Genomic DNA, 27608 nt, shown 5'->3' on the forward strand with positions numbered 1-27608 from the left:
AACTAACATCCGAGTCACCGAAATTCTGGCAACAGAAACCTTCGGAGTTGTACTGGCAAGCGCCATAGAGCGCCAGTGGACCTAATGCCAACACACGCCTCCTTCCTCATATAGTGACACAGCCTAGACAGTGGTGAAGCCAGGTAAGACATGGGGTTGCTGCTTCAAGAAAAAAGAAACCTGAAGAAAATTTGAAAATGAAGAAACCGTAAGGTACCCCATTTGGGGCTTTCTCTAATCATTAGCCAAGACATTGGCTGCCCTCCAAAACCAACAGTACTGGTAGAAATTGTTTCTGTTTCATGAGCGAAATTCATCTTCTCCTCGCTCAACACACCAAGGGTGCTGTTGGCATGGAGTGCACTCTGTGCCAGGGGCTACTCTCCCTTTGGAGAGCCCTCCATGGGGAGATCCTGGGTGGGCATGGGCTAAGCCGTCCACGTTGCTGGGAAGTCTCCCTTGCCTTCCCTCCCTTCCTGGTGGAGGAGCTTGTGGAGGTAATGCTCACCAAAGTGCTGACCCTCTTCCTTTTGGGGGCCCCGAGGTGAGCCCACCGAGGGTCTGGGATGCAGCCTGACACAGTCCTTGTGGGGAGGCCAAAGGCAGCCGCCACGCCCACTTCTGAACCATCAGACTCTTAGCTAAAGTACCACTGACAGCCCCTCCATCTAAACTTCCATCTCCCAAACCAGCAACATAATGGAGGAGCCAATTAAATGATTATTAATTCATGCTACTTTCCGTAAGCCTTGTGTTCCGTAAACCAGCTTGCCACCTGCCCCAGAAATTTACAGCAATCTTTTATCTATCTCCATTGACTAAGGAGAAAAAAATTCACGCCACTCCAAACTCAGTGTCTGAGTTGGGATAACCACCCCAGCACACTAGACACAGAAGCTCCACTAGATCTGAAAATGGTCATTCAGCTCCTGACAGTCATGAAACGAACGGGGCAGTGTGCTCTTTCCGTAGCCCTTTCTCCCTCAGCTTCTGGTCCTCCCTCTCGACAGCAAAAATGCATTGTTCTCAGAGGGAAGTCTGTGCTTCTGGACTTAGTCCTCTCCACATGGTCGGTGAAAGTGGAGCTGCTGTTGGCATTTGCTTGTTATTCCCTCCCCAGCGGAGAGGCTAAGATTTCATACTCGCCTCTCCTGTGGAGCTACTGAATTTGAGAAGTGGCCAGAAATCTGGCTAAATTCGCTTCCTCCCCTAACACAGAGAACAGCAGTTCCTTCAAAGGGTCCGCTGTGCTGCCCACTTGGTCTGTAAACAAACAGGGTCTCCTTCTGCCTCCAACCAAGTACTTAAAAATGTTTCGAGGAGGAGCCCAGAGCTTGTGCGAAGCAGAGGCGTGCAGGGTACACCCGGCCGGCATGGTCTTCATGCCCTCTAAGATGGAGCCAGGGGTTCTCCCTCCCCGGCAAGGTGTGGAATCTGCCTCCAAGTCCAGCCCAGTGAGGAAAAGAACCTTTCATTCAAAACACAGTCCCATTCTCAGTGCTCACAACCTAGGCTGCTCCTGTGTGCCTCTAGAAAGCATTCGAAAGAACTACAGCCACCTACTCAAAAAGTAGAAGAATATGCCTAGATAGAGCAAGACATACAGGTCTCATCAACTTATCAGACATGTCTGTTTCTATAAAGGATTTCAAAGAAAATGATAAGAGTTATGCTACAGATGACGGTCACTGGTCCTCCGGGATCAGCTAATCGTTGTTTTCCTCCAAGTCAAACGTGACTAGATTGGCCAGCACTTCACAACTTCAGAAGCTCTTAGGTGGTGCTATTATTGTTTTTCTGCTTTTTATTTGGAAGTAATTATAGATTTGCAGGAAGTTGCAAGAATAGTGCAGAGAGGTGCCATGTTCCCTTCACTCAGGTGTTACTTTATAAGCAGCGTTTAAAGATTTCTAGGTCTTTGGTCACCCTTCATTGTGACCTGGTTTCTCTCACCAAACCTCTCTCCCACTCCCAGTCCTGCTATCCAGAATTACATCTGCTGAGACTCTGGACCTGTGCTGCCTCTGTGCATTTCCAGGCCTTTAGGAGAGCTCTGCACCTCTCTCACCCCACCGGGGCTCTGGGCTTGCCATCCAGTTAAAGAACTACATGTCCACACCTCATACATGTCACTAAGAGGTCACAGCCCCGAGGTTCTCAAACTCGACTGTGGTCAGAAACCCCCTGGAGTTCACCGGACCCACGCCACAGAATAGGTCTGATTAAGAGAATTTGCATTTCTAGGGAGTTCCCAGGTGATGCCGATGGTCCAAGCACTTTGAGAATCACTGTCAGAGTCAAAGCTTTCTGTAATTGGTAGGCACCTTAGCACTTTGTGGTCGGGCTAGAATAAATGAGGTGGCCCAGCAGGTGTGGGCGGATCTGCCAGTCCACTTTCGAAAGGTTCTTGCCAACAGGATACTCATCATCTGTCTACACTCAGGGACAAAAGCCTGGCCTGTTCTCAAAGCTACAAGTTGTTCTGCTCAGGCCAAAGATTAAATATGGCTGCCCCTTAGGGACCCTGCCCACTCTAAAACAAGCACACATACATTTTCAAAGAAATCCAGAAGGAATCACTGCCACGTGTTGTGCTAGCAGTCAGTCCAGAATAATGACAAACTGCCTTGATTATGGAAGCCCAATCTTTCCATATGTCCTAGAGAACCTCTGTGAAAAGAGGGCAAATACCACCGGGCACTTTCCGCTTTGCAGAAGAAGCATCTTTTCAGTGCCTGCTTCCCAGGTCTTGGCACCTACAGGCCACACCTGCCCAGGGTCCCCTTCGCTTCAGCCCTGGAAGGATGCAGAGATGTACACTGGCCTCTATGTGCACAAGTCAGCAGTCTTGGAATGGGGGATCACGCCCCACTGTGCGGCCCTTGCTTTCCCAGGACGCAGCCTCAAGGTGGAGTGGCGGGGCCCATGCTGACTGGCGGCTCCAGTCGCCTGCTCTGCATCTTTGGGGAGAAAACAGTGCTAAGCCCTACATCAGAGGCATCACTCGACTGCACTGATTCCTTGTTGAAATAGGCATATTTCATGAAAAGGCAGCTTTGCTTAACTATACTGACTTGAGCTCCCACAAGGCCATCCCGCAATTCAGTTTCAAGACACCTTGCTCCCTCTGGGTCAGGTTTGTGAATGAACCACCTGTGAAATCAGCCACCAGCCCAGCCCCTTCCTCTTTTAGACCAACACTGGCTGACGGTCTATTCAATAAGTTGTAGACATTGGGCCGCCACCATGAGCCCAGCTTGTGCTAGGAGCTGGGAACCAAAGGAGCCAAGACCTGATTTGTCCCTTTGAGACATCAAGTCAGCTTGCCTGCCTTTGGTCTCATATCAGTTACCCCAAAGTGTCCTGTCTTCTCCTCGCAGAGAAAGCATCCTGTGTGGTGCCCAGACACCATCTGCAGCTGTGGTCACATTGGTCTGTGAGGACGGTGGCCACGGTCGGGGGGTACACCAGGGTCTGCACTGTCACTCTGTCCTCTGGCTTAATTACAGGATTGGGATGACCATGAACTTGGAGGAAACCAGAACGGACAGGACCTTAGAGACACTTGAACAGACAGAAGAAAAAGTCTAGAGGTACAAGACATAGGTCAAAACAAGGGGCCATGTGGGTCACTCTGGAACCAGGCCGAAGTTAATTAACAGAAGCTCATCCAGCCCCCAGGAAATCAGACATTAATTAGGATAGTTAGGGCCTCTGAGCCCTAACACAGCACAGACTCCCAGAGATTGGCGTATGACAATACTCTTCCAGTTTTTTCTTCATCCCAAACCTAGTTTCCTAAGATACTTACTGAATTTTAAGAGTGAAACTGGAACTTGTGAAAATAAGCACATACGTAAAATCTGGGTCCAGCACAAGACACAGCTCTGAGCTTCACTTTTCAGGACCTTTAACAAATCAACTTTCCCCACGTTTCCCCAAGGATTTCTTTGTGCTTGTCCGGGTTTGACAGGAGGGTGTGAGAATCTGTATTTGGATAGAAAGGTATCACTCAGGCCCCTGTAAGGCTGGAAAATGGGAGTGATTCTCCACGCTCCCCTGTAGGTTTAAAGGAACCAAAAAGACTGGAAATGCTTCCTCTTGGAATTATATACCGTCCAGAGACAGGGAAACCCCACACTGAGTCAGCGTTTCTCAGTCTCCACAGAGCCCCCACGCTCAGCTTGCTCCAAGCCCTCCGAGGGCCTGGGACACATGATCTGTGTGATGGGGTGGGGCGTGCTCTAGTGCATGCACCTTTGGGGATTCCTCAAGAACTGATGGTTTCATGCATTGTTCTCTGCGGCCACGTTCTCTATACAAAGGCACAGTCCCCTGGCTAAGTCACAAAGCACAGTGGTTTGCAGTGCTGGCCACAACCTGATTCAGATCCCGGATGCGTGACCTCAAGCATTTTACTCAACCACACTGCGCTTTCAGTTTCCTCGTCTGTCAATGGGAGAACAGCAGATACTGTTCTCACAGGGTTTCTCTGAGGCAAGAATATCAGGCGTATGAAATCTACCACAGAGTCCAGTGCAGGACGAGCACTCTCATGTTTGTTGCTATGGTTTCATTTTTGGAAGTATCTCTGGGAAATAATACAGGTCCACGTGTGGTCACAGAGCCATCGAGTTCGGGGAGAGGCCTGGTTTTGAAGACAAGTGCCGACAACCCAGATTTGCCTTTTCCATAGATCAACATGGAGCCGTCCTAATAACCTATGGGCTTGAGGTCTAAAAAGCAGGAAGTAGAATAACGTGGACTTGGAAGTGTTTATGGTTATGCTTTTTTGCCAGTTAATTGATGAACATTCAAACAGTATTAAGCACTTGCTACGTGCTGGAGATTACAAAATGAATGAATGCGGGGATGGCCAGAGATGAACAGGCAGAGCACAGAGGATTTTAGGGCAGTGAAAATACTCTATGATATTATAATGATGGGTACATGTCATTACACATTTGTCCAAACCCACAGAATGTACGACACTAAGAGTGAACTCTAAGGCAAACTATGGACTGTAGGTGATTATGATCTGTCAATGTAGCTTCATTATCGGTTTAAAAAAAGTACCCTTCTGTGAATGATGTTGATAATGAGGGAAGCTATGCATGTGTGGTGGCCAAAGATAACGGGAAATCTCTACCTCCCTCTAAATTTTGTTGTAAACCTAAAACTGCTCCAAAAGAAAAGTCCTATTTAAAAAAAATAAAAATTGAATGAAGGCTACATAGTGCTGACCATAAAGAGCTGACAATTGTTTGACAACTAGAGAAACAGAATTTTCAAGTTTTCTCCTCCAATTTTCATATAGTAAGAGAATACTGTCATGTTATATGCTCTTTAGCTTTATAATCTAGGGAATATATCCTTGACCCAGAGGGCAAACTGGGGTTTGGTTACAAGTCTGACACCCAGGAGTTCCCATCTATGAGTCTTAACTCTCTAGCCTGCACAATGAAAATAATGTTGGACCCAGGAAGATCGTGAGAGTCAAACAAAAGTGCTCTGATATCCCATGAGAAAGGCACCATGGCATTTTTTTTTTAAATCATGACCATGATTCTAATAACAGAGGTACCTCCCCCATTGGGATAAAAGCTAAAACTGAGAAAAAGCAAGAAAGATTAACATGACCCCTTTCCAAGAATAATATGCCAACTTACAAGGTATTTTCTATAGTGATGAAAAGTGATTTGCTCCTTAATCTACATTTTCATGGCCCTTGATAATTCTCATGACACTGTGACATAGTTATATAATTTCCTATTACGCCCCTTCCTAGAAAGTGAGCTCCTTATTTTCCTTATTTTTTGCATATCCTGTATCTGCCTTAGATATATGCACAAAAAATACCTGCTCAGTTGATGTGGTCCCGATCTTCCTTATGACTTACCATATAAATTCTCAAAGCCAAGGCCTCTGAGTTACTGGAATTCAGGCAAGTCCAGATATGTACCACACCCTATATCTATTTTTGCTTCCCTACATAAAAATAGTTCAAATGGCTTGTTTTCAATTGTGATACAAAATTCTGCCTGCAGTGACTTTAAGCAGCCAAGTTATACTGAAAGTGGCCTGGACCAAAAAAAAAGGGTGGGAAGTGGAGGTGGGGGAGGGGAACAAGTGGACTCTGGAAAAGCTGACATAGCCGCACATTTCCCATCTGTGTGCAAAAATGTAAAACCAAAAACAGTTTCCGTTGGCAACAACGGGAACCACAAAGGAGCCAGGCAAGCCAGGCTCCCAGCATTCCCTCACATGCACCCCCACTGCAAAGAGAAATTTACTTTTGGGTGAGCTGGATAAATGGAACCAAGTGCCAGAAGGACATATAATTAGGCCAGAATGACTCCTGTAGAGGTGTGGTGGTGGTGAATGGCCTGGCTTCCAGCCAATGGCAGGGCTGGGATATGGGGAACCACTCAAAGGCACCCACCATGAGTCTCCAAAGATTTCTCCATGGATGTCCTCATCACCCTAAGCTCTGACATTGGTGATGGGTCCCAGTGACCCAGGACTAGACGAGAGAATGTGGTGCTCTGATGCCCCACCAAGAAAGGCGGGCTTGGTGTTGTCCTTCATGGGGAGAGCCCCAGGGGCCGACTGAAACTCTACCCAGGTTCTGACCCCCCGCTATCTCAACTAGCCATAGCCTAGGGGAACCCTTCACTTAGCAGCAGTCTGACTTTAGAAACTAATGCTCTCCGAGATTCTACACTACTGTACAACTGTCCCTCTTCTAATTCTATTTTGGAGAAATTCCGGAACTGCAGGAAACCATTTAGTCCAACGGCCATTTTAAAGATCTGGAGACTGAGGTCCAGAGACCTCAGGTCAAGCTGCTAATCCTGGCGGCAGTCAGGCCTCAGGCCCTGCCTGGGCTTCTGACTCAGAGGTGCCCAGTGCTTTTCCTAACACATTGTAACACTTCCTCTCAGCACTTACCGTCTTTTGTCTTTACAGACTCAATTTGTAAAGGGTTTTTTTTAGTTCCCTTCCATTCTCTGTCACAGATTACATTTCGAGCACAGAGTTCCCCATACAATGGCACCCCGATTTATACAAAGCCGTAAACAACAGGGAGAATAGGGGGACGGCTGGTAATAGATTTCCACCAGGATGTGCCTGACCTGCTCTTTTCAACCTCAGTAATTAGAAAGGCAGTGGGTCTGTGGGAATTATTCATACACAGCGAGAACGGCCCACTCTACATTTATGTTAAACATGTCAAATCCGATTGAAATCATGCCTGCCAGCGCCGTATTCCATAAACACACTTTCCCTCACCGTCGCCCAGACCGTGCCAGCCCATTAATACCTCCTTTAATAGCAATCTTCCGCAGATTCAAATCAGGGACGCTCCACTGCACTAATTGCTCTGTGTTAGGTGAGCATCATGGATTTAAAGAAATTATTAAAATAAAATCCCTTCAGGCCATTCCCCTAGAAAAACAGCACTCCAACTACAGTTCCAACTCAAAATTTTACAAATATATAAACATGGACATCATTTAGGGGTTTCTGAAGCATTATCATGGTGTTAGTTTAAGTCAGGCTACCCCACCACCACCACCACCACCACCACCTTTGGTTTTGTTTTGTTTTTTAAAGCACCCCCTGGTCATCTTGTCTCAAATTAGCTTAACTAGACCCCACTTAAGGCTCTGTGGCTGGAAACCATGGCAGCTACAGGATTTAAATAACCATCTTGCTATGATTCTTTGCCAAGAGTTCAATTTTTTCCCCTAATTATTGGTGATAAAGCATCACATTAATTGTATATCACTTAATTTATAGCAATTAATGATTGATTGGACGATCACTGCATTAATTATTGTTCAGCTGCTGACACTGGGGGCTCTTCCATCTAGAACACACACTTTCAAATCCACATTGATAAAAGAGAACAAGGGACCATTTTCACGTTTCAAAACAGAAAACCACAGAGTTGGACGGTGGAATGGCAGTGCATTAGGGAAGAGGCTTTGCTTCACAGAACCTCCCTGCACCCTCCACTGGTCCATGGGAGGGCTTCCACTTGCCTCGAGTGGATGTGACCAAGGGCTGGTACATGTGCCACCATTCACCATCATGGGACCCAGGCTGGGGCTGGCGGGTGTCCCTTGTCTACGTTTTCCAGGTGAGGCACCCAAGGGTCCAAGAGGCTAAGCCCCCTGACCGAAGTCATTCACTAACTGGTGGGCTGCATGACTCCAAATCTAGAGAGTTCTTACCACTTCACCATCCTGCTTTCAGACTGAGCACAACGCTGACTTACCACAAGGCACATTCCATCTTGAACTTATTACTGTTGCCACTGCTCAGCTTTAGGAGGGACTAGTCCTCATACTTAGAAGGGAGATGAAAACTAGATGAAATGATTAGCCTGAAAAATGCCTTTCTCAGAGAGGTGGTACAGCCTGCTGGTAGGAGCTCGGGCTCCGCTCTAAGGCAGTGGGTGGCAGAGCGAGTATGCCAGACTGAGCCTGCCCACATGCCTTCTGGCAACTTGCTTTTGCTCCAGGACTCAGTTTACTCATCTGTAAAATGGCAGGGAGAGGGGGGTGGCCACTTAACAGCATCTGTTTCATGGAGTGAGACTTGAAATAATGTATATAATGTATATAAAGCTTCCCACCTCTTTTTCACATTATAGCACATGCAGAAAATGATGACAAATGGGTAAAACAGATGAAGTAGCAACTGACCCTGACAACCCACGGGCCGTGGGGGTCAGCACAACCTGAGAGCCATTCCTGGCGTGCCTGCTGGGGAGGACAGGTGCAGCGCACTCGAACAGTGCTTGGCAGAGTTAGAGCTTAATGCAGCCTTAATAATAACTGGGAAGTTATAGCTGCACTGCATTCTCTTAGGGTTAGTTCTGAGTGTCGATAGCTGCACTGTCCAGTGTAGTGGCCACTAGCCACGTGCAGCTATTTAAATTTAAATTCATTAAAATGTCGTACTAACCTCAAGAGACATACCTTGCTAGTAGTTACTGTACTGTACAGCATACACTCAGAACATTTCTACAGCACAGCAAGTTCCAAGGGACAGCACTGGGCGGTCCTGAAATCTCCACGAGAGTGTTACATTCCCTGGAGGTGACACCTGTCACCTCACAGAACCTGTGACTGGTGGAACTCTGCCCAGCGCCCTGCACATGGGAGGGACCCAGACACGGACCGTGGGACTGGTGCCGCTGTAACTCAAATCACTGTCTTGCTTGTCTTGCTGCCACTCAGCTAAAAGCCCTGCCATCTAAATAAAAGCCCAGAGAGGGTTACCAACAGACCCCAAAAAAGGAAATGAGGAGTCCCATCCCAATGTGAAAATAACTACAAATTTTTAGTAAAGATTCTCCATTCCTGCACAAACCCCCAAACTGCATAATTGACAGCTGAGAAAATGCCCGTTATCCAGGCGCACTTGAAATATTAATATTCTGCCTCATAAGCAGCCACTAATCAACAGTGCAAATTGGGAAATGACTATTTATTTGTCAGGATGGAGCACTCCCCATCACGTTTCATCAGATAGGAGCAGCTCAATTTAGGGAGTCAATGGAACAAATGCAGACACTTTTTATAAAATCCTGAAGCTCCCAAGGAAAGTTCAGAAGAGGTTGCTGGCACCGACATCGATTCCAAGATCAAATCGACCGAGTTCCTTAATAAAGCCTGTCATTACACACTCAGACAATAGAGACAAAATTCTGCTTCGGGTCAAGAGAGGGTCATTTATGGGAGCCGGGAAAGAATTTTCCTCCTCTCCTTACTACCGCACAACTGGCAAGGTGCACCCCTGAGTTATTCATTCATTCTGTGTCGTCTTTGTCTTTTGGAGATAAAGATTAAGTCTGGCCTGTTGTTTGAATGAATGAATGAGCACGTGGAGCCTTATGAAAGACATTCATTTTTATGGTGCTCATTTTAAGTCTCCTCGTAGGCTCCCAATCACCTAGCATGTCCACAGGCACCGTGGAGACACATTCCCACTGAATTATAAACACTCTGAATGGGATTTCATTTAACCACCCTCAATAAAGCTTGCCCTAAACTTGTGTAAGGACTAGAGAAACATACAAAGTGCCTGGCACAGGGTCTGGTACAAAGGAGGAACTTTGCAGATGATAGTTACTCGTTTTCTTAGTGTCCTTAGCACACAGAATGCAGGAAACATTTGCAGCAAATATCATCTGCAAGATCTCACTAAATCCTTATATGTTCTCCCGCCTCAGCTTCTCCAAATTCCCAGAAGCCACGTGCTGCCTGGCAACTATGGCATTTATATGGGAGGACCCAAAGAGAAACTTCTACCAGTTTTCCTCATCTTATTTAACTTAACTATTAAAAACAGCAACAGCAAGTCTTCCTAACAGAGCTTACTATATGCTGGCACTGTTCTAAGATTCCCATATTTGAATAATCCGCACAGCTATCCTATGGAAGTAAGCAGAATTTTTAATCCTCATCTCATGTGAGGAAATAGGCACAGAAAGGGTAAGGTACCCTGACCCAGGTCACACAGCTAGTAAATGGCAGAGCCGGGATTAGAAACCAGGCACCAACATTGTGAAAACAAACGACAGGTAGTCTGGAAGCTTCCTCAGTCTTCAGACTGCATTTGTGAAACCCTCTTCCCAAGTTCACATTCTCCGGGCAGATGTGTTTAATTGCTATCTGTCTGCCAAGTGTGTTTAGATCTCATCTTAACAGTACAGCACAAACTGGGGTCTTGGTCCATGCAAAGCAACACGTGATGCTCCCCACACTCGGGGCCTGTGCACACAGATGTCCATCCCCTACTTTCTGGTCTTCCCCTACACATCTCCCGAGGTGCTTGTGCTCGGCCCTATCCCTCAGCGTTATCTCAAGCACAGGCCTCTGGACGGCACAGAGCCCAGTCCCAAGGGGATGGTAAGCAGCATGGACAGTACAATCAGCCTGGTGCCGTCCATTCACTCAGCAGCAGGGATGCCCTACCTCCATCCCCCAGAAAACATGGACGGCGGTTCACAGCCTACACTGCGCATCCGGCCCGATATTTGGAAGCTGCAACGCCGCCTCTCGAATTTCTCTTTTCCGGGCTAAACAGCCCCAATTTCTTCTGCCTCTTCTCAGAGGCAGTCTTTCTCAGCCTTCAGTCATTTTCATTACTCTCCTCTGGCCTGTCTCCAAGGTTCTGTATCTTGTTTAAATTGTGAAGGCCAACACTGAACGTGATTTAAGAACAATTGTGCCTGGAAATGTAACAAAGGCCCAACCAGTACAGACTCCAGAAGGTAAATATTTTCTCAAAAAAAAAAAATCTAAGTATTACAATATTAATAATGGAAGGCAGTAAGAACTGGGTTGACCAAATACAATAATTTCTGTTGCTTGTCATATCATTTCCTCTAATTATTGTGGTTGTTTCTGGGAGACATATCTGTCCCGATAAGTCTTCTCAGAAACAATGTTGCTCCTCCTCAAAAAAAAACCCCTAAGCTTCCCTTCTCAGTCCTAGCGCTTCTCTCCCTCAGTACAGAAATCCAGCATCAAGCGGGACGGCCGTCCCTCTTCTCTTGACGCCAGCTTTTCCAGAAACAGCACTTCCTTTCCTGACTTCTTCAATTTCTGCTGCTTTGAGTAAGACATTTTCCTGCATGGCTGCACTGCCTGCCTCCCCTTTGGATGCATTTTAGGGTGTGGGTGCTCACCTGGGGGCCAGGTAGGGCACAAAAAACATGCAGAGCCTGCCCATGCCCCCAAATGCAGGATGAAGCCCACCCATCACTGCTGACTCCTCAAGAGATTCAGGGGGTGAATCTCTTCAGAGCCCCCCCCCGTTTGTCTGGGTGGATTAAAGGTGTGTCTGTTCCCAACCCCCAGCCTCCCTCCTCCAGGGCAGACACTTGGGGGCTGGCGGGCAGCCACACACGCTACCTGTCCACTTGCCCTGGTCCTTCTCGCCTCCACTCTCTTGGTCTTTAGCAACCTCCTCTGGATCAGCAGCCGCTTCACTGGGCCCTTCAACATCTTCAACGGCTTCTTCTGCAACAGAAGAAAAACAAAACGTCAACGACTAAAAGCAGACAGAAGATGCAGGACTGTTGGCTCCTACTCCCAAGAATTACCAACCACAAGACACAGGCGCCAACGACCATCCCTCCTCTCTTCCCAGCAGTCCCCAGAAGGCCGACGGCACGCGGCTACACCAGGGTCTGGGTAAGCCACGGGGACTCCACCTGTTGGTACGAGGCTGTGACTCGCTCTAAGTGTGTGGACATTTCCAGATGGATTCTGAATGCCTCATTTGAGCTTTTCTTACTGAAAAGCCAATCCTGTCGAAGAAATAACTCTATCCAAATTCCCAAAGTTACATGCAAGCCTTTCACACGTGAAAATGCAAATTTTTACACTTTTGAAAGGGCAAAAAAGGAGCTTCTTGCCTAGCTCCAAGCCCAGGGCATCCTGGCATTGAACAAGACTGGACCCAGTCACTGACCCCTGCGGGGCCTGTGCACGTGCCAGACTGTGTTTTTTTTTTACAACAGTCATTTCATATCCTGAAGAGTCATAGAATATCAGTGACGGTATTTCATCAATGTGAAGAGCTCTAGAAAATGTCACCTATGGGCATGCCAGGCATCAGAGGCGAGAAGCTAGATTTGTAGAGCAAGGGGGCGGGGAATGTAACACAATCATCATATACTTGCCTTTTGCAGTCACTCCATTCCTTACCCACCACTGGTTTAAAATTAACCAAGGAAATTGTCTCCAGCTCAACACACAGTGCTCTAGTGAAGGTAGAATAGCCGTCATTTCCAACATTCGGTTCATCAGAAAGTAGCGTGGGGAAGAAGAGGATAAGACACTCTAGATGCCAGGGAAAAGGAAGCGAGGCCTTTCTCTCCTGCCCTCCTGGCCCTTTGGCTCAGTATCCAAAGCATTCATTGAGAATGGTTTAAATGAATGAATAAGGCAGGCAAACCAAGGTGGGTTAATGCTGACGCTATTAGGACGCTATGAGGAATACACCTTCCTGGGTGTAGAGATCTAAGCACCTGGCTGCCCACATCTGTCACCGGAGGCCGGCACTAGATCCATGGGGACCTGGTATTAGGGTCCAGTCTAGGACCGTGGATTTGGGGCTCTATCCAGTGTCACCCTAGGTCCCTCCAAATACAACTCTTCTTTTCAATATTTCAAGGTGTGATACCCTCCAACACTCCAGAAAATAGTTTCTAAATTTCATCCCACAAAGGAAGTAAAAGGAGTTCAAAGTCAATTGACTTCAGAGGGTTTAGAAAACACGTGAGGAAGAAAGTTATCTGTTTCGAGTCAGGTTTTCCTAATTCTTCCCCAAAAGACAATGGAAGTCCAAGGACTGGAAAGCTGAACTAGGGCTCAGGGAACATTCTTCCTTCATTATCACCAACAGGTGGTTTATGAGGCCATTGTGGGGAACACAGATGAAGTAAGGGAGAGTTTATTTTCATCTCCCACGAAGAGGCCTCCACATATAATTTCTATGTCTCCTTTTTGCCTAACCATATGGTAAAATCATCTCCCCACACCCACCCTTAGTTCAAACCAAAAAATCACTTCAACCATGACTTGAAGTCGTTCTGATACAAAGAGCCATATCAACACTGTACATCATACAGCAGGGGGAAAAAGATGTATGTATATACAAGTATTACTAGAGCAATAACAAGCAAGTTAAGCAGTACGATATATTTACCATCTTAATTATGTTCGGGCAGGATGTTCAATGCATATTTTTAGGCATTTGATAAAATTATTCAACTCTATAAAATCCATCTTTGAATGGTGATACCAGCATTCAGTCAATCGATATTAATAAATTGGGTCTACCCAAAGTAGCAAGGTCTCTTAAAACTACTCATTTGCCCTAATACATGCTGTGAGGCAAAATATCTATAGTACCGATACATTAATCGAATTTGATTATGCAAAGAGATGGCTCAATGGCCTCTCTCCAGCGTGCGCGCACACATTATCACCTTAGACGGAGGCAGTCTGACACCTACAAAATGGAGACTGCCCTCTGCGGTAATGGACAGTGTCTAAAGGTAGGTGCTGCCCTGCAGCAGAAGGCAGGCACTGGTCCACTGGGAGGCCGTCTCCAAGGTGAGCGCCTCTGTCGTGCGCGTTTGGTGGGCTGCAGCCTTCAGTGCGCCGAGTGAAGACCTCACGGTCACTCTGGCACTGACCCCAACTGTTTGGGCCTCTTCAGACATATCTATTCAGCAGCCAGAGGCTTTGCAGGGTCGGCACATCACTGACACAAGGAGCAAAGAAGCCGCAGTGCTTTGTTAATATTCCTGGAGCCTTCGTCCGTGAGCCCACCTGGGGCTTTGTTTTCTTCCCTCCCTGCCCTATGACAAGCAGAGAAGTGATGGCTGCTGAGTTCCAATCAGAGGACAGACAAGAGAGGTTAACTCAGGAACTTATTTTGCCTCTCTCTCGTTTTCCTTTTTCCTTTTCCTGTTTTTTTAAGATTTAAACATCAAGTCATCTTTTTGAGCTTCTACGTTTGATATGATCATTTGTGACTCATTCACTAAAAGGCTGTTATATGCTTAATGGGAGAAGAAATCATTAAGAAACTCCTGGACAAGCCAGCTGCCTTTACAAGTGAATCAGTGTCCTCAGCCCCAGCTCAAACACCAGGTCCCATTCAGCCCAGCAGGCACTTCCCTGCAGTTCCACCTGTGACCTACAGGTGTCGCCCTCTGCATGGCGAGGCCTGGAAGGGCAGCTAGCTGCAGGAGGCAGACACTGTCTGAGCGACTGGCCTAACCTGAGCATGTGGAAGTAATATACGCGTTCAAGTGAACTGTCTGGTCCTGGGGAAATAAAACAGGACATTCATAAGCAGTTACACCATCTGTCTTTATACCATCATCATCAACAGCAAGAGGAAAACTAGCTCTTTAAAATGGATGAAAGCCCAGGCTGTCAGTAACCACAAAACTGTGAGCTCTGAGTACCAATAAAAGGTAGAGAAATGATTAAAAAAAAGAGATGCAAACTATGAATTTGTCTGGCCAGTTCGGGCCCATAATGCTTTGCAGGCGGGGTATGTTTTATTGGTCCCAAATGCCTAAAGCAACCCCTCTCGCTAAGAACCAGGCCCCGGGCACCCACGGGAGGGGCTTGGTCTCCTTGTGCTGGAAACACATGGGAACCAGGAACACCATGGCCTCTCGCTCTGAAACCGAGCTGCGTCCACACTCTGAGCTCTTGGGGCTGGTTATCTAACCCTTGTTCCTTTTAGGAGTATATACATGTATTTAATACCCATGTGCAGGTGGTAGAGTGCAGAGCGGAAGGGAGGCCCCTCCCCCCGCCCCCCCCCCAGATGGCTGACTGCATCCCCCACACACACCCGTGAAGTCGGTACCAATTGGCCAGGGTCAGAGCAGAAGTCGATTTTTTTTCTTTTCTATAATATCAGCTACTGGCAGATGGTGGAAACAAGTGAAGACTTGATGGACCAACAGTTCGGTTTTATCTGGAAAATCCTGTCTTTGCCTCAGAAGACAAAGTTGGTTTCCCTCACCAAGACATACAATAGACACCGTGCGTGCCATTTTTACGCCAAAACAGATAAGTCAAAGCCATCTTCTGCCCACAGAAATTTAATACTGTTTCAGGACCCAATCAGAACACACCAGGAATGCTTTCTCCGGGGCTCAGCCAGGACCTGGGTGAGGAGCGCATTCTCGGCTCCGTCTGCCCCACCTGTTCTTGGCAGGAGGCAGCAGCCCCAGCTCATCCCAGATGGAAGGTCTCTATGTTAGAAGACTCCAGCGTCCGTCCCTCTCACAGAAGCCAACCTCTATGAGATACACCCAGCAGCTGCCCTCACACTAGGGCACCCCTCCTTTTTGGATGCATTTTTATGTTAAAGGGAAATAGAAGCAAATCTTGAATAACTGTGAGGTCTTCCTGGTATCCCTTCTGCCTTCCCCTTTCATGTAAAACTGGCTGAAAACATTAAAAAATCTATTTCCATCAGCACCTCCTTTCCACAACTGCTTCTCCCAGACAGCACTTACTAGTGTTCGGGCCAAACCCAGCCTGCTCATGTCACTCAAGTTTCCTGGTAAAGGGCAGGTCTAAGAATTTTAGCAGGTAAATACATCCTGAAAGGGAAGGGTTGCTAGGGCAGCATAGGTTATTGGGGTGATGATAACCAGAGCTCCACAAAATGTCCCTTCCCTCAAAGTGGTTTTGCTGACCACAAATGGCAAACTGTTCTCTTAACAACCTTATACCTACCATGGTGGTGAAGGTGACTGCACAATTTCCCAGTGGGTGATGAATTCTGCTCCCAAAGGAGGTGGGTGTGCCACCTGGCAACCCCATGGGGGATTTGCAACAATTTTATGAACCTGGAAATTGGTTTGCGGAAGGAGCACCGGGCAGAGGCCAAAACAGGTGGCATCATCATGAAGTCAGCACTCACACCAGCACACACTCTCCCCGAATGCATTACCCAAGAAAATCTGCCATTTGCTACAAAATGATACTGTTCATCAAGTCCTGCCACATCCACTGGGTGTATTCACAAACCGCTTACGGACTTGCAGGACAGGGAGTCAATCAATGACTATGACTGGTCCCTCTGTTCCGAACCCTTAACAGGATAATGTGGATTAATACAAACCTTCCCCAAAACCTGACAAAGCCCCCTTAGTGCCTCGACGTGAAAGAAGTTTGGAAATTCTCCTAAGAATCAGGGTATCTGTACCCAGGGCTCTCAGGCGATCGATCTCATTACTTAAATAATACACCAATCTGGGATCCCTGAAGAATGAAATCGTTCTTTCCTTATTCTTTGGGGGAGCAGTGTTTGAGGGTGGGGTGGAAACAAAGTGCGTTTGCCTGTCGGCGGGCTCAAGAGCAGAGAAACATTAGCTGTCATGAACCACAATCAAATCAGGTTTGAAATATTTAGCAGTGGCTTGGAAAATGCGGCGGTGCAGCCCTGACAGGCGGGATGCACAGACACCCACTTTCCATTATAATGGAAATATCAGGCCTGTTCTGAATATGTATAACCCAGAAAAATGTATTGATTTTTCATTCGGCATTAAAAAAAATGAAATAGCCTGCAGCTGTCAAAAGCCTTTTGTTAAAAGCTCATCTTTCCTGGAATGAGGTTTACCAGAAACAAGTTTTAATTGTATAGAGGACCCCTTCTTTGAAAAACAGAATAACCAATCTGCTTCCTCTGAAGATAGGGTTAAAGCTTTTCCTTTCTCCATTTTCAACCTAATTAACCAAGGACAACCACGGAGGCAGGCAGGGGGGGGGAAAGCCTGGCACGCTCTGACCAGCAGGAGTGACACGCAGGGTGGCAGCCACTTTTGCTGGGGTCTCTCTCTCTGGTGGGTAGCGGGACACACTCCATGGTTGTGTCTTGTCCTCTTGTTCCTGTAACTCCTGTGCAGATGCTGGACTCTGGCTACAGACTCCCTGTAGGACACCTTAGCCAGTCGGCTGCCCTGAAATGTGTGTTGGCACAACTGGAAAACAAGGGCAGAACACTCCAGCACGCCCAATCCTCTTGCATTTATTTCCTTTTGCTACCCGTAAGAAACTTCACATGGCTGTACATAGCCTATAGAACATGCATGCTTAATTTTGCAAATACAGGTCAAATCAAATCCCACAATATAAAAGATGACTGCTAAGGTCTAGACCACTTATTTCGAATAAGATCCAGGCCATTAAAATTCTGCTACAATAGACACCTGTAACAGGATATGACCTGCAATGCTGATGGACAGAAGGCCCTGTTGCTCCCAGCTCCTCACCCCTAGTCTTGTCTTCCCTCTTCCAGGGAGGAAGATATAAATGGTGGCGACGCCTGTGGCTGCACCCCCGGGGTGGGCCACCAACTATGTCATTCTCGCTTCATGTCGTTCTGGCAAGTGTGTCCTCACTGAGTGGTGACCACAGGTCCCACCAGGAGATGACTCTTCATGTACCCCGGGCTACATCCCACCTGCACAGTGACACACAGATCCAGGGTGCAATCATCGACTACACATTTTCTCAACTGTTTGCTCCACGCCTTTACACTATGGGGTCTTTCTGGCCCTGACAGTGTGCCTGGAAACTGCTGGAGAGGTAGCTTCAGGGGCTTAGGTTTTCAGGGTTGACGACACCCCAGCCCCAGAAATTTCCCCTTAAATCAAGGTGATTTTTCTTCCACAAATGCAAACTGTTCTCTCGGCACATCTCACACTTGGGATGTTGATCCAGGTGACGGCACGTCCTCACAATTAACTGCACAGGGAGCTTACAAACCGACTTCCAAGTTCTCTGTGAGTCCTCACGTGCATATCATTTTTAATTGCTGGCGAACTCTGTCCATTCTTAGGTGGACAGAGTGCTCTGTACACCTTAACAGGGTGTCAACTGGGGGAGGATAATGCTACATCACAAGACAAATGGCCCCGCATCCAAATCCACACCGGTGAGTGGGACATTCGGAGATACAACTATTAGTCTAGGCAGGAAACCTTAGAGGAGTGATGAGGAGGGAGCAGGGGGCCGGGGGGCGGGGGGTAGGCAGAGGCTCCAAGGCTGGAACACACACTTATTCATCGAAAGTCCTATTTTCTATCTTCCCACCTTCTCAGGACAAGATGCCATTTCTTGTCCGGTGGACATTAGAGCTCCAGCAGAGCCCAAGGCCTTCAGTGGAAAGCACACTCGCCAATGGACGCAGGCCCGCTGGCCCCCTGCTCTCCCGCTGGCCCAGGCCCTTGTCAGGCCTCTGTCTTCTGCAGGACCCCAGCACTAGTCTAAGGCACAGAGTACAGGGAAGGCGGAGGAACAAGTCTCCCCATCCAGGTCACTCTTATCTTGGGCAGTTTCCATTTTCTCACCCATCTAAGCCCTCTGCCCAGCCAGCCATCCTGCCAAGGACCCTTCTCTACCAGCTGGCATGAACAGTCGGGGGTCCTCCTGGGGTTCCTGCAGGAAATTTTCCCATCTCGGTGGCTTTAAAAAAAAAACAACAAAAACGTGGCCACACTGCTCACCAGTTGTTTTATACAAAGCTGCCTTCTCGAAGATGACATTTATAAAAACAGATTTCGTTCCCCCGAGCGGTAAGAGGACGTGAGCGGGAGAGGAACTGGAGGACGCGTAAGAGCTCAGACACGCTCCCTTCCTCCGGTGACCAGTTCTTTTTCATGTGAATCCTTTAAGTGATCGTTTTACCACCAGAATTCCTTTACCACTAGGTGTTCACTTACCAAATATACCTGGGGCGGCAGCGCCTGGAGTTTCTGGGCAGGGCTTGAAAGGCGGTGGCAGCCTGCCAGCCTTCCACGGGGGCCGCCGGGCAGGCCTTTGCAGGACAACCCGACACTGAAGGAATTCGCCCTCCTTGCTGCCCCCACCCCACCCTTCTTTCCCTGTCCCCCACCCCTCTGACCTTGCCTTGGGCACCAGACGAAAAGAATCAACACTGTGAAGGCAACTCCGGGTATTATTAAAATGACTAATTGGAGAATAGAGACCATTTATGCTTTTGTATATTTGAAGATCTTGCCACTGTTTATAGAAACAAGAAAAATGGGGATTGTGCGGCAAGAGGGAGCCTGGGAAGCCTGGGCCCGGGCTGCAGCCTGTGTGCTCAGCCCCTGCTGGATACAGCGAAGCTGCTTAGACAAGGACTCACTCCCGGGGGGCAGGGGGGTGAGTCTCTCCATTTACTTTGGACTTAATTTCACCTCTAACTTGAGCATCGCCGGGAGAGAGCATTTTATGGGTCCAAAGTGGCCACAGCCTGTCTAGGCCTCCCAGAGAAAATTTCCCCTCTTTGAGGTGTCCTCCTGTGCAAACAGCATAAGAACGCCAGAGCACCAAGTGAAAAATGCTGCCGTTGTGTGGCGAGGGACAGGTCCTGCCATTTTTCCTCCCCTGGGCAAGGCCACTTGGTCATTTGAACAGTTTGTCAGAACCGCTGCTAGAATTAAGGGGGTGGGGGTGGGGGGTAAAGAGAGGAGAAAAAGGGAGGAAACGCCTCAAGCCAGTATTGCAACAAGTTCCATTTTACCTGTGTTCTTAGCAAAAGCACCTGGGTTGTCCCCTGCAGAAATGCAGAAAGGATAAAAGCAAACATGAGGTGACAAAGCACAAGGGAACTAAATGTGTCGCTGACTCGCCTGGTGGCTATTCACAGGAAGATTTTTTTTTTTTTAAATAACTGAAAGATTTAGAGTTCCAGTTTGTAAAATACAAACCCGACCCTGAAATGGTTTTGGAGTCCACGCTGGACAAGAAATCCAGCTCTGTCCCAGAACTCTGAAGTAGACTGAATTCAGCAGGGATTAGTCCCCTCGGATTTCCACAGTCAGGACTGTTGCTGTTACTTTCACACATGAAATGTTAAAAAAAAAAAAAAAAAAGGCAAATTCCCCGCATGTTTGTAGCGGAGCGTGATGTGATTGTGTTGTCATTTATGGGAAATAATCGCAGGCCCCTCTCTCTGCTTCCCCCCTCCCCCATTTTCCAGTCCAAATAACCATGAAAAATTACACTTCAATGTCAGGCGACGACAAAGGAGGCGCGCTCTCGGGGAGCTCAGCGGATTTGCAGGGGTTTTTCCTTTCTCTGGACAAAAACTACCTTCAAATTGTACTTCATTTAAAACATGATCTAACAAACGCATTTTGACAAGTCCCATTCTCTTTTTTTCCTTTCTTTCAAACAGTATTTTGCACAGTTTAACCTCACACCAAACTGGAATGTTCTGGAAAGAAGGAGCATGCAAAATAGAAGGTCCTTGAAACCAAGAAGGGTGCCCCCCCCCGCCCTCTGTTAAAAACATAGTAGTGGAGGAAAATAATGATTGTAACTCAGTATGCCACTGAGAAAGAGAGGAGGAGGGGAGAGCATCAATGGCAGTGCCTCACAGACAGAAGATTTGATAGGTAAAGGTGAAAACAGCCAGGGTTAGCAGGAGGAGGAGGGGCCTGATGGAGGAAGAAGGGGCTTCATGCTTGCTCATCAGAATAAACCATTGCATGGGTTTCGAAACATCTAAGATGTACAGTGTGAACTGAGGGTTCATGACCATGTGGGCAGTGGAGACGGGAAACCTCTCTGAGGGGGTACACCACTTCCCGCCTAGTCCCCCCTCCTCTATAGGAAGGGACATTTTTCACCCGAACAGATGTGCCTGAAAGCTTTTTAACATTCCAGGTGTGAGGCCTGAGCAGTCCCTACAAGCATCTGTCTTTCAGTAACACCCTGCTTGAAATAAACACTGCCAGGCTTCCACGGTTGGAGGGGAGAAGACAAGACAGATAAATACACAGGAGTGATAGAAAGAGTGTAAAAAAAAAAATTTTAATAGTTTCCATTAAAGAAGGCTAGGATCGCCTTCCAAGTCACAACAGACTTGGCTTGTCAGAGAGGGATTCTTGGGCTTAATGTAAAAAAAAGGAAAAAGAAAAAAAAATCGGCAATGTGTTTCCTAATTTATTTATTTTTAATTGGAAAATGTTGGAAACATATGGATGAAAAACAGTCAAGGCAGGCCTGTAAGTGTACTTAAGCATCTGTATACAAACGAAGGTGTGTGGACAATGAACAGGATGTACCAGAAGTGATATTAGATGACGGTGATTAGAACCTAATGGGTGTACGTGAAACCTTGTGGGATGGTTCTTGTAACGGGAACGTCAGTGCTGATGGATGCCGTCTGTACGGGAATGATAGCAAGGGAAGGAAAAGTGGGAGGGTGGTGGCCGAGCAGACTCAACGCGACACGATTTGACCAAGTAAAAGGGAAGCATGGGCTATTTGGGGTGAAGATATGCCAAAAAGCAAACCGAGAGAGGAAAAGGTAAACATTTTGTTTCTAGCCATCAAAACGAATAACACACAACAGAGAAAAAAATAAAGCCATGACTGCAGGGGTCTGAGTCACATGACCACACAACAGAGGGACTCGAATTCCCAGCCTGTTCACTGCGGCACTCTTACGCCCACAGTGTCTGAAGGGTCTCCAGCCTATTAAGGAAACAGCTTGACCCCTGCAGAGCACAGAATGCATGCAGAAATATTAGTCTGCTCCCACCAATGGACAGCAGAGTGAGGGACTAAGTGTCAATGAGCCTCATGTTGCATGATCATAAGCCACTTGTATGGACAGCTGGTAGAACAAGCTGATTCATAAAAACAAAGCACAAACAAAGGCTTACACTTTCCAAACCAAATCTGGGAATCAGACATCAGGCCAACTTCAGGCAACACTGCTCCCAGAAAAATCACTGGCTAAACTGCTCTCCCTCGGCCAGACCCAAGCGTGCACAAAGGTCACTGTGTATGGAACAGCACTACACATCCCAGAATGCAAGGCTGGAGGCGCACGCTGTTCCGGGGGTGGCCAAGAACAGTCTCACATCTCCAAGCATGTCTGGGGTCTGCAGGTGCCTACTCATTCATTGTCTGGTGCACACGGAGATGAGCCTGCCTCTGCCAGGAGCATTTATGGTCACACCTGAGACATTTAAGGATGTGACTACACGTGGAGAGTAAAAAACTGGGCCATTCTCCAAAACTCTCAAGTCCTCAAACGCACTTCAGTCTGAAACAACCAGGCAGCAGAAAGCAACATGTTTCAGTTGCCGTGTCTTCCTCGGAAATTGCAAAGAAAGTGAAGCAGGAAGCTCAGGAACAGAGAAAATCCAAAGGTTTATGTTGAAGAGCTTTCCTGCATTAACAGGAGAAAAAGCAGACGGGATTGCAAAACTGTTTTCATTTTTAACATGCACCTTATACAGCTCAAAGGGAGAAAGATCATGCTTGGATCTTCCTCCTTTTTAGAAACGTCCAAAGTTATGCCAGTGGTTAAATACAAAGACTCTGTATTTTTAAAAGTTGGATTCTGTACAACGAGATGTTCTTTTTCAAGGGTTTAACAAAACGCCATTGCCACCACCACCACACCTGTTCCTTCACAATGATTTTAGCTACAAGCAGCCCCTCCTCAAAAACTGCCAGAGCTACTGGCTGCATTTCAGACTCGGCCTCAGGACCCCATATGCATCTATTTAGCTTTTCCACTTCTAAGGTGTTTCTTAGGCCTCGTGACACGCTGGTATCCCTTGAAAAGCAACACATTCCATGATGCACCCTGAAATTTATACTGTGATACATCTTAAGGTACAAAAACATGCAGTCATAATCATCAAGGCAAACAACTCAATAAAAGAACTTAGATTCTGAACTCATACACCTACTCTTTAATGGTGAGGACACTGGAATAGAATTAATACATGAAACCAAGGAGAAAGAAAATATGGCCACAAGATGAGAAAGCCATCAAGGCTCTAGAAAGAAAGTGCAATTCAGTGACAAAGAAGTGGTAGATGGGACAGTTGGGAATAAGGAACCTAGAGACATCTGTAGCACACAGTTACATTTTAAAAACTAATTTTGGATGTTTAAATTCTTCTGTGCGCGCACTGCAACTGGAGCAAGTCGTAGAAAGCTCTGATAGGGAAATCTATAAGTCAGAATGCTCCCCAAACTTCCAAAAGTGGACAACTCCTTCTAAGTGAATATGGACCCCAAGCAGAATGAGAATAAGGAAAGGAAACCCGCAACAAGTAAAATATTTTGCTTCACTTTGTAAGGCCAAGATTTAGAGCAAGGAAGGAAGTAAAACAAGCCAAAGGTGTAGCGAGAAGTAGCCAGAAAGCAACCTGAAAGATGAGATCACCCAGTGGGTAGGAAGGAAGGAAAAAAAAAAAAGAGTGATTCCTCACTTACCAAGCAACGTCTTTAAATATAAAGGGGGGCGGGGGGAGGAAGGGGAGATGATTTAGACAGTAACCAATTGAGAAACTTATCAACAAAACCAAAAAACCTAGGAGAGAGTGTATCTTATATATTATGGCAGGAAAAAAAACTGACCAATTTCTGTGTGAAAGGGTCTGTGAATCGACTCAACTACTAAAAAAAGTTTGGTGACAGGTTAGAAAGAACAGGAAATGTTCCAAGAGAATAGAAATGACAGAAAACCTTAATGACAGAGCCTTAAAGAGAAATAATGAAGAATGAAGACATAAGCAAGAAAAGATGGATGGGTCAACGGCCTAAAAATCTAGCTGTGTAAAATTTAGCTAGATACAATTAAGGTGGACAAATCAGAAATGCCTGTGTTTTAAAAAACGTAAAAAGGGTATACACACACATTTATCAAATATAAAATAGGCAGGGCAGTCCAAACAAGGATAAAGCATAAACGTGAGTGAAACAGATTTAGTTGGAGAAATGATGGCTGTTTACAGAAACCTGGTAATCCGAGGGCTCTCCCTTTGTTTTGAGGGATTTGGGGGAGCTGACCACAAGCACCTCAATTTTACAGACTAGAAGACCGGGTCTTGGAGAAGGGTAGGGCTCTAACACCACACAGTGAGGTGACCCAAAGAAAGGTCTCCAAAGGAGGATGAGGGGCATTGGCCATGGAGAGAGCAAGTGGTCATGGTGACACTTACACAGTCAGACAAAGATGGAAGCAACAGGCCATCTGAAAGGTGAAACCTGCTCCCTGTTTCCCCCGATGCTGGCCTCTCAGCAATCTTCCTCAATTAGTAGAGCTGTGATATGGAGGCAAATGGATTCTAATAGCAGTACCATGATTGTCCAAAGCAATACCTACTTTTTCTTTACATTTTGAGACAAAAAGGCCTAACAGGGATAAAAAAAGGACGCGTGAAAACCAAAGACGACCATAAAGCAGCCCCAGGTACCCAAGCTCCCAGGCAAACAGTGCCCTGTTAGCTTTCTGCCCTGTGCCAACATGGTACCCCCCAAATACTATCACGTTTAAAGACAAGGACAAGCATAGCTCGCTTGCTCTCCACCCCACCCCCCATATTTATACACACACACACACACACACACACTCCTCCCTTCATGTTCTTTCTAGAAGGGGAACCCCAAATGGCTTGGGGCAGTGCCTGTCATAGATAGTCAGGCTCCAGGGTGAGGTCCAAGGGGCTGTCGCAGCCCCGAATCCCCGCCACAGAGAACTAGTAAAAGCAAGTAATTGCTTTTTCCCCTTCCACTAATAAGCTTTTCAGCAGAGGAAGAATTCAGCTTCCTGTAGTCAACAGACCCTTTTTTCCCTGCCTCTCTTCGCTCCAAATAATCTAAAGTGACTGCAATTTCAGTCCCGGCTCTCCAGCATTCAGCTCCACCGGCTGAGGTCAGAGGGTGTCAAGTGAGGGCTCTCCATTTCTTTTCTGCTCTGCCTTCACGCCACCCATGCTTCTTTGTAACTGAGGCAACCTGCCTCCCCAGCCCGGCCGTTATTTGTATCACCAGCCCATGGTGCATGCTGACTTCAGTCAGGATTCCAGAAAATGGTTTTGAAGGCCCAGAAAACACTGGGGAAGGAAAAAAGAATTTTGTGTGTGTGTGCGCTATAAATGACTGATTAGTAATGACCAACTACAGACAGAAGCTCTGGTGACCTGAGCCACTCATTTCCGAGTTTTGAGAAAACCCACTGCAGCACGACATTTTCGTGTGTGTGGTGTGGTTTTCAGTTTCATGTTATGCAAATGACTCTGGTCCCTAAATTCTTTCCTTAAGATCTCGCTATGGATTCATGGCGCTGGTATCTTTGAGCCCGTCTTCGTGTGGAATCAGCCGCAAGTGGACTGCTCGGAAAAACGCCCCCCCCACCTCCCCTGCCTCATTTCCCAGATGAATGAAATGCGATTTCAATTAAGAAGGGCAGAACCCGAGCTTCCCCGGCTCTGTCTTCACAGATCTAAGCGGAGAGCGCAGACAGAACTGAAGGTGAACAAACAAACGGACAAAGGGAGATGGATTGACTGGGAGAAAGAACAGGTGTGTGAAGGGAATGAAGGCGGCCCCAGCAGGTTCCTGGCCCTCAGAGTGCAGAGAGAGAGGACGACGTGCAAGTGCAGGAGGCCTGCTTCTGGAAAAGCAGCTCCAAAGCCGGGGAAACAGAGGCAGGGCTGGGGAGATGCCGCTCACAGGGCCTGCAGCCGATGTCCGTGAGGTGCTGGGAGGCAAGGGAGAAGGGGGCGATGCGCCCAGGGAAACAGGAGAACGCCTACACACAGCCCCACCCCACGGCACATGCCGAGAGGAGGCGGGCGCTTACTCCTGGCTGCAGCCGGGCTTGTGATGGGAATTTATTTCCCTCAATTACGTGTTCTTGTCCCCGGTCTCAGTTCATCAGCACAGTGCAGCCAAGTCAATGAAAGGCTCCATAATGAAGTAATTCCATGCACCGGGACGCCCGGCACCTGCCCGCTGGGCTGCCAGGGCTGCGGCCACACCCGGCCCTGCAGAATGCTGATATGGGCTCTCCAGTCTCCCCCACCCTGCACTCCATGTCAGCTCCCCCTGTCCTGCCCCAGGAGCCTTTGACCTGGGTTGCCATTTTCTCTGACCCCATCACAAATGCCCGGATTGCAGAGAGGAGGAGGAAGAGGCTGGCAAAATGGGGCTGATCAGTACAAGACGCTGGCTACCTTCCTTTCCTCCTGCCCGGGTAAGCCTTCACTGCAAAGAGCCAGATCATGAAAACCAATGCCAGGCACCTAGAAAAGCCTCCATGTACAGTCATTAGTATTTAATAATAACGATAATAATGGTAGTAATACAAATGTCACTCAACTGAAGTAAATACTATTATTATTCCCATATCACATGTGAGGAGACTGAGGCGCAGAGAGGTTCAGTTACTGGCAAAGGCTCACAGCTCTTGAGGTAGCAGAGCCGGTGGCAGGCCTGTGCTCTTAATGGCTGCCTTAGCCGCCTGTCCATCCATCCACCGATCACACATTCAGGCAGCACCTTTCCAGGCACTGACAAGGTGGCTGTGGATGAGAAGAATCCCTGCGTAGGAAGGAGGTTGGGGCAGGAAGACAGTCGAAAAGCAGCTAAACAAGAGAACGCATTGTAAGTCAGATGCTGGGGGAGGACAGAAAAGCAGGGACAAGGGTCAAAAGGAATCCCAGAAGTTCTCTCACGTGGGAAGCGCAGGGAGAGTGACCTCTGAACCCAGGCCTGAAAGAGTGAGGGTGTGTGTGCCTGGAGAGGTCTTCGGGGCACAGGAACAGCAGGTGCAAAGGTCCTGAGCGGGGCAGGGCTGGCGAGGGCACAGCCAGTGGGGAGAGAAGGGAGGGGCTCGGAGACGAGCTCAGACAGGTCCTGGGGGAGCAGAGTTCCCATGGGCCTCACAGGCCACGGTCAGGCCAGAGGCTGACACATAAGGGGCCCCTGGGTAAAGGAGGACGAGGCGCTTCTCTTCAGCACCCCTTCCTCCAAGCCGATGTGGCCCTGGACTCCCCCATCCTACTTGGTAAGTAAACTCTGAAATGGACTGGGGTCCTTATGTCCCCTTGGCAGAGAGCCGTGTGTGTGCGGAACATCTGCACAGCTTCACACAGCTGCCCAGGAAGGGCTTTCCAGTACAATGGCTACTGTATTTCTCTAAATGTGTGTAATATGTAAATGTGGGTAGAGTTAAAATCTCCTTGAGCCTTTGCCTTTCCTGGGGGTGGGGGG

At 47.5% G+C, this 27608-nt stretch overlaps 1 protein-coding gene and 1 long non-coding RNA gene across 3 annotated transcripts in view; one reads left to right on the plus strand and one right to left on the minus strand.

Moving 5' to 3' along the window:
* ZFHX3 (zinc finger homeobox 3) overlaps positions 1–27608 on the minus strand; it is a 241395-nt gene that overhangs the window by 31526 nt on the left and 182261 nt on the right. For both annotated transcript variants that reach the window (XM_019654459.1, XM_019654466.1), the window contains exon 5: positions 11934–12041. In XM_019654459.1, coding sequence (XP_019510004.1) covers positions 11934–12041 — 108 coding nt within the window. The remainder of the gene's footprint in view (positions 1–11933; positions 12042–27608) is intronic.
* LOC109389154 (uncharacterized) overlaps positions 27242–27608 on the plus strand; it is a 6564-nt gene continuing 6197 nt past the window's right edge. The window contains exon 1 of the long non-coding RNA XR_002125353.1: positions 27242–27402. This is a non-coding gene — a long non-coding RNA (uncharacterized LOC109389154). The remainder of the gene's footprint in view (positions 27403–27608) is intronic.

Source organism: Hipposideros armiger, unplaced genomic scaffold (genome assembly GCF_001890085.2).
Source record: "Hipposideros armiger isolate ML-2016 unplaced genomic scaffold, ASM189008v1 scaffold_9, whole genome shotgun sequence".
NCBI lineage: Eukaryota > Metazoa > Chordata > Mammalia > Chiroptera > Hipposideridae > Hipposideros > Hipposideros armiger.